Genomic DNA, 13,687 nt, shown 5'->3' with positions numbered 1-13,687 from the left:
TCAGTGTCTGTTTGTTTTGTAGAATGCTTGTCTGTTTTTTTCAGTAACTATAGTGTTCTTTCAGTTCCAGTTCTGTTTGAGGTGTCTTTGATTGGTTAATACTCTGTCTGTTTTTTGTTGAGTGTAGGTTTGGTTTCTTCAGTGTCTCTTTGGTTTATTATCCTTCTTTTGGGATAATTTAATGTATGCTTAATTTTATCAGCGATTATTTGGTCCGTTCAGTGTTTGTTTTGTTCAGTGTTTGCTTGTTTGTTTTTTTTAATGTTTTTATGATTTGATTAGTTATTGCAGTGTTCAGTACCAGTTTTTTTCATTGTTAGACTGGTTAATCCATTGTCTGTTTTTTTATTGTTTGTTTGTTTGATTCAGTGTATGTTTGGAATGTTCAGTGTCTGCGAGTCTTATTTAGTGTATATCTGATTTGATTAGTGTCTGTTTTACGGTGAATGTTTATTTTTTAGTTAGTATCTGGAATGTCCAGTGATTGTGTGGTTTGTTCAGTTTCTGTTGCATGTGTTTAGTGTCTGTTTCATTCGTTCAGTGTCCGTTTGCTTTGTTTAGTGTATGTTTCGTTTGCTTAGTGTCTGTTTGGTTTGTTTAATGTATGTTTGGTTTATCCAGTGTCTGTCTCATTTGTCCGTGTCTGTTTCGTTTGCTCAGTGTCAGTTTATTTTGTTTATTGTATGTTTGTTCTCTTTTGTGTCTGTTTCGTGTGTTTAGTGTCTATAAGTGTTTGGTCTGTTTCGTGTATTCATGGTTTGCTCAGTGTCGGTATGCTACATCCATTGTCTTTTATTCATGTAAACAAATATTGTTCTAGTACATATTTGTGTACTTTTTATATACCAAAATATTAGTCAAACATAATATCATTTCATTTTCATTCTGACATGACCACCATATTGTAAAATGTTCGAAAAGTTAGATATACATGAAACAAGCTTGGTATACATATATATATATTTACACCTCAACTTCCATTCCTTAAATGAACTGCCTTCCGGCAATTGCGTTCATGAATCGATGAACGCAACATCTTCGGATATGTTCGGACCGCAATTCATTGCATAACAATATACAAGAAAAATATGATACTGTTATTGTTTGTATTGTGTAAGCAGATACCGTAAAATAAAATCAACATTCTAGAAAGTATTTTGTTTTAAATTGTAATTGAATAGTCGCCTTAAGTGTTTGAGTTTTAGGTTTAAAAGTGATTTCAAGTGTCTGATCTTATCCCGCGTTATTATGACGTCATTTGAAAAAAATGATTCCGGTTATAGTGGGGTCGTTCTATTTACAGAATGGAAGGGAAAGAGTTACTGAAAGGTTTTCTTAAATGAAATGAAGTATTATTTTTACAATTATTGAATGAAATAATGAGGTATTGGTGTAAATATAAGTAATGAATTGCGGGCTTGATGTCATTATCGGGGATATGAACGCAATTGGGCTGGTCAAAGTACGCGTGGAGTCCTTCGGATTCAACACACTTTGACCAGTGCAATTGCGTTCATACCCCGATAATGACATCAAGCCCGCAATTCATTCCTTAATTAATCCCTAGACTTTGATACAATAGAGACACAAGTAAAAAATAGAATTCGTCTTCCACAATAAATTCACATTTTTGACAATAACTATATACTTGCTCGGCTTTATAATGCATTCCCTTTTAAATAATTAGGTTATGACACGAACTTCTAAATTTAGCAAAACAATTTCCTATTTTTGTAATATCTTTGATACATATACAATTTTTGACTTCATAGTGATTCCTTTTTCATAATGAAACAATTTGCTATTTATGACACATTTTCAAACAAGGTTTTGATAATCTGGTCTTTAAACCGTTGAACATACTGATATGAAAACAATTTTTTATGAACATCAATTGTATTGGTCCCATATATATCTAATCCCATTGGTATACAAATTATTTTTATGCTTGACACTCACGATCAAAAACGAATGTCATAATAGTACAAACTCATACTTTTAGGTCTTTAAACATATCTAGTATTCTTTATACTTATAAGTTTTATCTAATATTTCATACAACGCATAGAATACATAATATTCATAGGGTATATCTCTGAAGTCAGATAACACTGCACCATAAGAAACACTGGGATGATAAATACTATATATTATCTTACAAGTATCAACATGTACAGCTTCAATACATTGCATACATTTCAGTCCCCATATCTCGGCTCCATACAGAAGAATGAGACTATGTTTAGAATAAAACAAAGCATGAGGTATATAACACAAATGCTGTAACAAGACTAGTACTTAAATTAGTACACATTTTGCATTGATACGCACTTACTCTGCCATATTATACATTGATTATCTATTTGAAAAACATAAGAGAAGCCATTTAAAACTTATAAGAGATAATTATCAAAGCACCATATTCACCTATTTGCAATCATACCGCCATTCTTAAAGACGATATTCAGTCTATATTTACGGTGAGATTCATATCGGAATAAGTTCTAAGAGTAACTTAATTTGCCTTTGTCTGAACAGTGAGTTTGCGGCTTCGACGTTTGATAATTTGTTTCATTTTTAGAAAATCAGAGTAGTATTTTGCATTAAAAAGACTGAATTTAACACCGTTCCCATTTTTGTTCTACGTACGTTCTTGTAGATTTATACAATTATTTTGATGACACGATACAATTTATAATTATACTGTGCAGCTTACATGGATAACCTCAAAATGCATTTAAAAATTAACCAAACATAGTGTTGATATAAAAAGCAAGCGTTTGTATAAATGTACATCGCTGAAAACATACTACAAACAACTTGTTTGTGTACATTTTCATGTCTTATGAACATTTCCCCCGACATTCTTGTAGTAGGTCCTTTCATCATTGTAATACACCCGGTTGTCTTCACCTTCGATGGTCAGCTCGGACCTTGGCTCCGAGTCGGGTATTTCGTACTCGGCTTTAACGGAAATGATTCTGATTATTAGCTGAACTTCGAATACAATTTAATGTGGAATGACGCAAGTATCAACAATACGATCTCATACCTTTTTATATCTATTCTCTGAATTTGTTTAATAATTATTTTCGATAGTAGGTACTACCGCGTATTTTGATAAGAGTTTTTATAATATATTAGGAACTATTACCTATGCAATATTATCATTATTTTGTTGTCCGAAACATTTTTGAATACTCTCTGTACCATTTTAAACTGAAAGATGCAGGCGCCAAAATGAGCACCTTCAAATCATCAATGTTACTGAAAAATGTATATAAAAATGATGTTGCCTGTGATATTCGTAGGCAAGGCTTTGTTATATACCAAGAAACTCAACTGCAGTCACAGTTATCATTGCTCTTGATATAAGTTCAAATAATAAGAAATAACATGTTTTCACTGAAACTCTAAGTACTATGATGTATTAATGGAACTCTGACAGTATAACAAAAATACAAAGAACAAAATGTGTATACTCGTGCTCGCAACAGCCAATGTTGTGTACGGTTCATCTTGGCTTCTTCTTGGTGATATATCCTCATAGGTCTTCTTGATCTCCTTCCTGTGTGGCAAAAAAGAACAGGAAGACGTTAAACTATCAATTACAAGGGCATTCCGGCGTATATGCTCTCATTTGATATTCAACACAATGAAATACAGAAAAGAGTAACCCTTCCAATTATTAAACAGCTTTTAACGCAAACCGTCGGCAACATGATAACGTTGTTCTAAAGAACTGATTTTTCAATATGCCTATACAACACAATGCAAATTGACAAATTCCGCCGCCATTAAGGCATGTGTTTAACATATCCACCCAGTATAAGTCCCAAGTAGTGTAGACGTTACAAATTGACTCCAGAACCAGAGGTAACGAGTTCAACGATTTGCCTTCTTTCTATTTGACTTTTGCACATTCGTATCCTTATATCATCAACAAATATTGATTTTTTACCGTCGAACCTAAACATGTTTTTAAAATTATTAGAAACAAGAAATTTGTAATATCAATCTTAAAATAAAAAAAATGATTAAACACAGCGCTGTAGTTCAGTATTACGAGAAAAATAACATATTGTAATTCTTTATCGCTTCTACACTAACTTTTCATGAGGAAATATTTACCAAATAATCCCTTTTTTCTTCAATACCAGGACGACCACCACTAGCGCTACGACAGCACACACACCAAGCACACCACCAACCGCTCCACCGATCACAGAACCAGAGTTAGTTTCTTCAGTTTGTTGGTTACGGCCATCTGAAACCCATGATAACATAATTATTTATCAAGAATTTTGAGACGTTGTTAAAACGTTTCCTGGTACAATGTAATCGACGGCTGCTGCAATGGAAGGATAATATTTGTTCTTAACATAACAGGTATTTTATACCCACCGCTACATCTTTACTATCCTAAACTGGTTTAAACATAGATACGTAATCGAATGCGGGTCAAGTGAGTAATGAAACGACCAATGCTGTGCTGAATACTTAACATGGATGATAAGTGGTTTCCTATATTGAATAATTTCCATATTCCGAATAGAAAGTGTCTATAACAAATGAACATGAAACCATATTTTAGTATTGGTTTTCGTATTTTAAAAAGCGTATAGGCGACTTATGGAATACCACAATGTACGACAACTGCAGTCTGTTGCGTGAAAATGAGAACCGCTTAAATAGATAATTCATTTTGGTTAACTTCATGTAAAGGCCATTGTCACATAACTAGTTCGTCAACACGGAAATAAAGCATTGCATGTTTTCTTTATAAGCATTTGAATAAGAAAATCGAATTGAGTTCCTTATTCCGTACTTGAAGCTTGATGTGCTTAAAAGCCCAAGTACCGCTGAAAAGGACAATTATTTTTGCAGACAGTCGGTGTAGAATAATGTTGCATAGTCATTTTGTCAAATATTGATGTATGTTTAAAGCACTCTAAACACTGAGCATTACTTTAATAGATTATAAGTATCTTCCATGACCGAGAGTGTAAGATAGGTTCATTCCGACCCGAGCGTAGGGTGTTTCGCGGAAACGAGGTTTACCGAGGTTCCGCAAAACACCCTGCGCGAGGGTCGGGATGAACCTATCTTATACGAGCGGCTATGCTAGATGCTTTTTCTCCCACCTCAGTTAAACGAAATTAAGTAAAAATGTATTTTTTGCTGGAACTCTTTCTTGCTTAGTGAAAATAATTGCGTATGGATATGCGATAGCACGTGGTTGTCATGGATATACGCGCAGTGATCCAGTTAATGTTCATAGTCAAATCGGTCTTTTTAAATAGTTCTAAGGAGAATGAAGCATTATTTCTTGAATAGTGCCTGAAAACTGTTTTATGGTGACATTTGAAGCGAGAAATAATTAATTAACGTTCTAAATATTACCATAAGACAAGATTTCCTTGATGCTACTGACGACAGTCTTCAACAAGGGAGGTAATTATAATGTGGTTAAAGGAGTTCCATACGGGCATTTTATCTTCGCCCGTGGGCAAGATAAGAATATCTAGCATGGTTAAATTTTTGGATCTACTTATCTGAGGTGGGAGAAAATGCATTCTTACAAAAGTTATGTGAAGATTAATGCTGCATAATTATTGTCAAAAAGTTAAAGGAAAAAAGAGAAAAAAGGAAAGTTCACCGTTTATATGCATAGTTTGCGTATTGAGTACGGATGAATAACCAGATCCTTATTCCGTATTCAGAGTTCGCTGCGTAAAGTAAGCACTTTAAGAACTATTCAACGCTTGGATAGAAAATGCCTTTAAGCAAACAATATATGTAGCTTAATCTTGTGTAGTTCTCTAGTAAACAGATAGGACATTGAAATCATTAATGTCCATCATTTATGTCCATTATTCGTCTTTGAATAATGAGTAAGTTGGCACGAGCAGTTCCATATTCCTATTTGGGCTTTTGCTATTTTCATTCTTTTGGATAAATGGCCTATCTGTGTGTTTAAAAAAAGAGGTTTTACGTTTTTTTTCTTTCATTTTTCATTTCTTTTTACATTTTAATGTCTTAAAACTTTTATCAGAAATGCGAATTACTGTTAGAATTAAGTTTTTTCGTTCTCATTTTCTTATTCTACTAGTTGTCTACAATAATTACTATTTTTGAAAATGTTGGTATTCCATAAGTTGTCTAAGTGCGTGTTTAAACATAAACCAGTAATCAAGTACAATCTAAAGGAAACAACCGCTATTATTTGAATGCAACTCATCTTTTTAAAAGCAACGCTAGAACACTTTTGATGAAACAAGAAGTCGGAATACTTTATTTCTTTAAGGCAACTTGAAACTCTTTAAAATGACTTAAACCAGGAAATCAGGCTGAAACAGGTAAAACACATCCTACGCCACAGACAACTGCACAACCCTGACTTTAGACCAGTAAGATATCGTATTTTGTACAGCATCTGATACATACTATTAAGTTATATTGAGCTATAAATTATTACAGGGTTGTCATTTGCAACCATTCCATGATTATATTTTCAAATTTAAACCGCCAATACTTTCTTTTAAGCGCGAAATCCAAATCCAAGAGTTTAAACCGTACAATTCGAAACTGAAATTAGTTTGCTACCCAATGCACTAATTCATATATTCGTATTAAGTGCCCGTGTAAATAAAAAATGTTGTTTTTTTTTTTTTTTTTTTTTTTTTTTTTTTTTTTTTGGGGGGGGGGGGGGTCTTATTAGGTACGCCTTATATATCTTTGACGGTTAAGTTCCATTGAACGAATATATGTAATACTGTTACCAAAAATGGCATCTATAACGATATGTCCATTTCATTCAAGTTTAATATTTTAACAAAGTATACACATTACACTATTATCGTCGTACACGGGATTAGAACCGATCCCTGTACACGATTGACAACTATAAGGCCACTGGTTACCTCCGTATGAAATACAAAACATTGATAATTAATAAAATTACGTGTGATTCCAACACTGCATGCAACATTCCTAATACGTACACATTGAGTAAGAATACAATTTATGTAATAGTCAATACATAACATGTTCCTCTTTATGCTTTTCAATCAAATACCATGTTTTATCACTGTGTTATTTTCAGTTCAGTGGAATTTGCAGTTTTGATATCTGTATCTTCGATATCTTGCAAGTTAATTTTTTAAACAAATATTTGGAGCTTTTACCTGATTTGCATCGTTCGCCGAAGTATCCATCAGCACAGCCCTCAAGACATGATCCTTTTAGATCACATATCAATCCTGAACTATTTCGGCATTCCTGATCACATATTGTTCTTGAACTATTTCGGCATCCTTTAGAACATTCCTGATCACATTTAGTTCCAAAGTATCCATCTCTGCATCCGTTTAAACAAACCCCATCCTCTCGTTTACATTCGTTACCAAGACAAAACGGACTACATGTTTCATTACAAAACATTCCAAACACTGAATTATTTTTACAGCTATTACAGGCACCTGTGTATCTATCACATGTAGACAAATGACAATTATGATTGCAAGTTAAATTGCAGTAACTACCAAAAGCAGATAACGAAGAACAATCGTTACATACTCCTTTGATATTGCATATCTTATCAGTACACTCGTCGTTGCGAGGTAAATGACAGATTTGTCCATAGTTCGATTCTAGGCAAACGGTGCAAGTGGATTTGGACTCACATGATACACAGTTTGCTGGGCAGACCTGACATAATCCATCTTTCTGACGACATATATTACTCTCACAGCTCTGTTTGCATTCCATGTTGCAACTGTTTCCGTAATATCCCGATTCACAGGACAAACATCTACCATTGGTATAACAACGTGAATCAGCACATTTACCAGGGCAAGTAAAGTTGCAATATGGTCCGTGATAACCACGATTACATGAATAGCATGTCTGTGAAGAATCATCACAGGTACCATTACAATTTATTGGGCAAGCTTCATTCAAACAGTTGCCTTGAAGTTGATCTCACCCGAACTCACAATTGCATTTTAATTCACATTGATGCCCATAATACCCTGACACACACGACTGACAATTCCCTTGATTGTCACACACATCATAGCAGGTAGACGAGCACGTATGCTCACATCGACTTCCATATTTTCCCGTAACACATGAAGTGCACACGTTATTATTGCAAGACAAACAGTCTGTTCCACAAGGGAGACACATTCCGTTCACAATATCACAGCCTGCATCACATTGACAATAGAATTTACACGAGCTACCGAACTTTCCTGTTTCACACAATGAGCATGACGTGATATTCATACAATCGGCGCAATAATTGCCACATTATGAGCGACACGCTGCCCCAAAATATCCTTGTTTACACACACAAAAACCACTATCACCAAAGCAAGTGGAATAAACGCAATGGTCTGAACATTGTCCATCGCATTTATTTCCGTAATAGTTCGTAAGACAAGAACAAAAACCGTTATTGATAATGCATATTTTATCAACACACCCTTCTGCACATATTGCCTCACATTTTTCACCCCAAAAACCGTCGTTGCAGGAGTCACAGTTTGACGCATTAGAACATGTTTTGCAATTTGGATAAATACACTGTTGACAATTAGACTTGAAAAGTATCTTAAGTACATTTTACAAAATCATTAAAAAAAACGAGATGACACATTTTTGTTTGAATAATATTTTGGAGAACAATTAGATCGTTGTAGAAATAAAACAAAATATTAACATAAACTGATCTTCGTTCGCTTAAAAAATATATGTTATAGATACAGTATGCTATTTGGCTAAGGGCAACATATAGAGCATTACACTTTTTTTGGTCTATTTCATATGCCTTGAAAATATATTTGATTTATTTCAAAGTTATGTTTAACACGTCATTTATTCCAAAAAGAGTTCCAAAAACAGATAGGTAGGACAATGTATAAAAGAAATGTTTGTAATCTTCTACTCCAGTACAACTGATAAACAAAGGGGAATCTTTTATAATCCAAGAAAATAAATTTTAGTTGGTCGGAACGAACTTATTAAGTAATTTTATTTTAAATTGTTTTACTTTGTTGTCAACGACTGATTTATGTGTTATACAATACCAAGATTTCCAATTAATATTCTCACGTGAGTAATTCAAGCAGGTGTGCATATAGGGATTTTCAAAATTGTGTTTTATGTAGATTTGGTAAATGTCAGTAAATACTCGTAATATCATTAAGAGGTATGTTTTTGCATGATAGTAATAAAAAGTGTACAATTGATCAAACATGTTTAATAATTTGTTAAATATCTTCTGTAAAATGCGTTTCTTGTTATAATACAATGTCGGTTCTCTGGGCTTTTAACCATTCAATTAAACGTACACGTTTTTTTTTCTCGTAATTCGTGAACATTAAGCGATAACAAATGTACAGTATTAGCACGAACCATTTTAAATTAGAGATGCTTAATAATTATGTAATCTTGTATAAACTTGTATAAAAAGAATACCAATATAATGCGACTTTGCATTTTGAAAGAATTTTAAAATACTTATTGTGATATGTCTTATAGTCAAAAATACTTCTTAATGATCATTAATCGGCCAATTAATTTCCGGATTGAGACCGTAACGTCGTAACCAAAGAAGAATTACAGCTCGAGTTCAAGCTAAAGTGCTTCGAATCTGGTAAAACAAATTTTGCATGATTTCAAAAAAATATAAGTCGATCTGGCGCGAACAAAATGGTTTTTCCAATGGTATACACTTATTCACTAGTTTCCCATTCTTTTGCAGAAAAGCCATTATAAAAATGTACGGTTTATGTTTGTCTATTCAAGCGTTACCCCGTCATGAAAAGTACGGTTTATGCTTTCTTGTGTGTAAGGAGAAAGTGAATATGCTCTTGGGTATATATGTTTCGTCTGTGTTATCAGATGTGGTATGTTTGTGTCTCAGTCATACAATACGTCTGCAGGAAACAAAAGTAGTTTAACTATAAACGGCATTTTCGAAAATTCATAGATGGTAACCTGAACAAATACTTGTTTAGAATGATCAGCATTTTATTTTTGATAAAAGTATTGTGAATGGTTTATTACTGTGATGTTATATCCAATAGTGTTCAGTGTCGGTATTATATAAAACAATCCAATAATATACACTCTGTAAAAACTTACGAAGCAGACGAAATATATTGTGTAATTGATATTGATCCATATTAGAATTATTCACCAGTCAATTGTTACCACGGCCCCCCAGGTCCGGGGGTATACCGGGATAGCCGGGGAAAATGGCCGTGTTTTTACTTTCAATGTGGCCCCGCAGGGCCGAGTGACCGCGGTGGTTTTGTTTTAGCGCCAAATTTAGCGGAGATTTGGCCGGGATTTTACCATCAGTTCGTCCCCGCAGGGCGGGGAATTGACTGGTGCATTAAACACACCAATGAATGGATATTTTTAGATGAGCTCTATGTATAGTTAGATGAAAAGAGTTAGGTTAGAAAAGATCGGAATTTGATAACTGTGTTGTTTTAATCAAACACGGTATGTTTACATTAAGTATATTATATTATATTGTATTACATACAGTATTAGTAGTAATGAGGGAGTTAATTATTTATTCCTCATGTGAAGCTCTAAATCATTTTCAAGCTATTAGCATAAAAAAGATGCCTGTATTCAAAAGATGTAGAAGGTAGAAATAGGACCGGGTGTTTTTATGGGAGTGATTTTTCGAGATAGGATTAAAAGAATAGTAACTCATTTAATCGCAATGAACACAATAAATGCACACCGCTTTCCACACGGGAATTCGTAGAAGAGCTATCATGAACTATGACTTAAACGAACCACTTGCAAAGGAATCATAGGAACATGCGAATAAATCGTCGAAATACTTCTTATTATGTAATAAACGGAACAAATAAGGAGTCACTGCCGCATAAGTTAATGCGTCTACATGTCATTAGACTTAGGAGTACATCATGGGTATCTTTATATTGGCTGCAGAGCGATTGATAAGTAAATTACAGTTTACACTATATCGAAATAAGTCGAAGAGATGACTGTCTGTGATATATAAGTTGATTTAAAAATTACTTAAAGTGAAATATCAACATACTATTAAAGTCTAAACATGATGATGTACAATATATTATTCAGCTTACCACCGCACAGATAAAATCCGAAGGAAACGAATAATACTATTTTCAAAAAAACTGTTTGAGCCTTTATCTCCATTATTCAGCTTTAAATTTAACACACTTTATATAATTCATATGTCCACACAGTTAAATTCAAACCAGGAAGCTCGCTATAGCGTAGTTTAACATTAATGATGCGGTAGGCAATTCATTGATCCTAAATACTGGTTTGGTAAACGATACGCTTTAGTGATATTTACAATAATTTAAAGTTTTTGCAGCTGCTATTTGGTCTTGTATTACAAATACACACCGACAAGTTCTTATGTTCGACATGAGGCGTTAAAAATTTATTAGTACAATGGCTTGTTCTATGTGTTTTGTGCAAGTTTCTAATCCTGAAACGTCTGATTTGGGGCAGCTACGGCAGTGGTTTACTTTCATGTACAGCATCGGAGGGTTAAACATCTAAATACTCCCGGTATTATATTGCGGCAAATAATTATGTCGGCCAGCCCCCAAACCAGCAATGTAGCGTGTTAAAACATAGCCACTGTTACGGAAGCAATTAAGGGGGGGGGGGGTGGAAGGGGTCAGCAACGCCTGGACCAACAGTGAAATACCCTGACGTTCTCAGCAACGTTAAAACTAAAACTTTCAAAATCAGTATGTGACTTATAGCATTTCAAATTCAATAAAGAGGCTCAACCCTACTGCCCCCGTGACATAAATGCCACCCACAACAAGGCTTGTTACATGCAAAGACTGTGAATTGAAGAAGGGCGCCCAGGAAATATTCAGCATACATTTCTCCGCAACTAAATAGCCGCAAATAGTAACTGTTGACGAATACACAGAAAACGCAAATATATTATAAAACAAAAGTTGGTGATGGCTTACATTCTGCGGCTGATTAAAATTTGTTCTGGAAGCTGCTGAGAAACAAAAGAAGTATAACGCCAGATATTTGCAATGAGATGATAGTTAAAATGATAACATATTCGGATGAAAATCTCGTTCGCAAACTTTATTTTATGAAAGCCTTTATGCCGAATAATGATTCAATTACAGTGGAAGAGTTAAGACAGATATTTAAATAACTGTGATCAAAATAAAGATATCTATGACTGGACTACTACGCTGAGCAGGTACAGTGCGCGATCATGTCATTAAAGTGGGTTAAAAGCCAAGGAAAAGAAAAAAAATAGAATGTAGTGCATGGCGGCGAGGGTATGTTATCTGATCTACTTAATTTCATTCTGGAACAGGATAAGTATCCTGCTTATTGGAAAGCCAGTTTACTAATCCCGCTTTACAGGTAAGACGAAATTTAAAACCCAACCGCGTATCGATATATCTGTCTCCTTATTGCCATATTTTAGTTCAATAATGGAAATGGTCTATATAACCTTTTTTCAGCAGTATTTCTTTTAAACCAATATACAGGGCTTTAAGAAAATAATAAGTTGTGACACTGCTGCATTGAACCTGCATGAGACAATTCATCATTGATTTATTAGAAGCAATAGCTATCATAAAATCCGTCATACAACGAGGAATGTTGTCAGCTGTATATAACCGTCTATTAACTGGACCATTGCAACCAAGGGTGCTCGGTCCTTTTAGCCATGGGAGTTTATTCCTCATTTGCAGATAATATTTTACTTGTATCACTATCTCCTTCAAAACTTGCAATGTATGGTTGAATTAGTGAATCACAACTGCATTGGGTGGAAAAATGACAATTATATCCACTTATTTGCATCAGGAAACAATTATGACAATAGCCTCATATGGCATCGAACTGTTGAATTATATATCTTACCATGATTTTTTAATAACACTTTTGTCAAAACGATACAAGGTTTTCATATAAGAGCGAAAGTTGGATTTGTGTACTTTATTTTCGGATGGTGTTATTAAATCAAAATCTTATTTCTAAATACACTGTTGTCATTACATGTAACTTTTCAAGATATATGCAAACCTCTGTGTACTTTTTGGTGGCCGAAATATCTGCTCCCTACGTCATTTCTGATCAAATGCCGTCGACGTCAACATCCCCAGTAGGCGTCATTTGTTCACTTTGCCGATTTTTATTAATTTACCGTCACTGTTGTTTGAACTTCATAATTGTTACCCTTGTAATCGTCATTATTACCGCTCTTGACAACAAATACTGAATACCCGTCCCGTCAATGTCAGTTGATATCCCGCTAATAAAACATTCAGATAACAGTCGATCTTTGCGCAGCCGATGATTTCACCGTGGTAAAGAATAAGATGCAGACGAATATTATAAACGTATCGGCAACGACCACCACCCCGACAGAACGGTGTGGCGTGGCACAAATGTACAACGATTTCAATTTTATGTAAGTGTTTGACAAATTTCTTTTTTCATTGCAATGTTATCGTATGGTGTCAAGTTCCTTAAACCTTATTCCAATTGAACTGATAGTTATGTTTTTTCACTAAAGTATATGAGTTTGTAAAAGGGTCGTATTGTTGTGATAGTTTGTTTCGATTAGTGTATGTCAAACTGATATGTTAAACTATCTCAATGTACC

General features: G+C 34.2%; 1 protein-coding gene across 4 annotated transcripts; it reads right to left on the bottom strand.

Moving 5' to 3' along the window:
* Positions 1-1,574: 1,574 nt before the first annotated feature.
* LOC128206225 (multiple epidermal growth factor-like domains protein 10) lies at positions 1,575-11,282 on the bottom strand. Of its 4 annotated transcripts, none has more exons than XM_052908552.1 (5): positions 11,142-11,280; positions 7,188-8,342; positions 4,132-4,267; positions 3,483-3,568; positions 1,575-2,964 (listed from the first exon to the last, which is right to left on the bottom strand). In XM_052908552.1, exons 2-5 carry the CDS (start codon positions 7,768-7,770, stop codon positions 2,837-2,839), a joined length of 933 nt encoding a protein of 310 aa, XP_052764512.1. In that variant the 5' UTR covers positions 7,771-8,342; positions 11,142-11,280; the 3' UTR covers positions 1,575-2,836. The 4 variants fall into 4 exon arrangements, with proteins under 4 accessions (XP_052764512.1, XP_052764515.1, XP_052764513.1 ...); XM_052908555.1 differs by having other exon boundaries at positions 7,188-8,365; positions 11,142-11,273; XM_052908553.1 differs by having other exon boundaries at positions 7,188-8,210; positions 11,142-11,273.
* Positions 11,283-13,687: the final 2,405 nt, after the last annotated feature.

This window comes from Mya arenaria, chromosome 10 (genome assembly GCF_026914265.1).
Source record: "Mya arenaria isolate MELC-2E11 chromosome 10, ASM2691426v1".
NCBI lineage: Eukaryota > Metazoa > Mollusca > Bivalvia > Myida > Myidae > Mya > Mya arenaria.
This window is presented reverse-complemented; position numbering and strand designations above follow the sequence as displayed.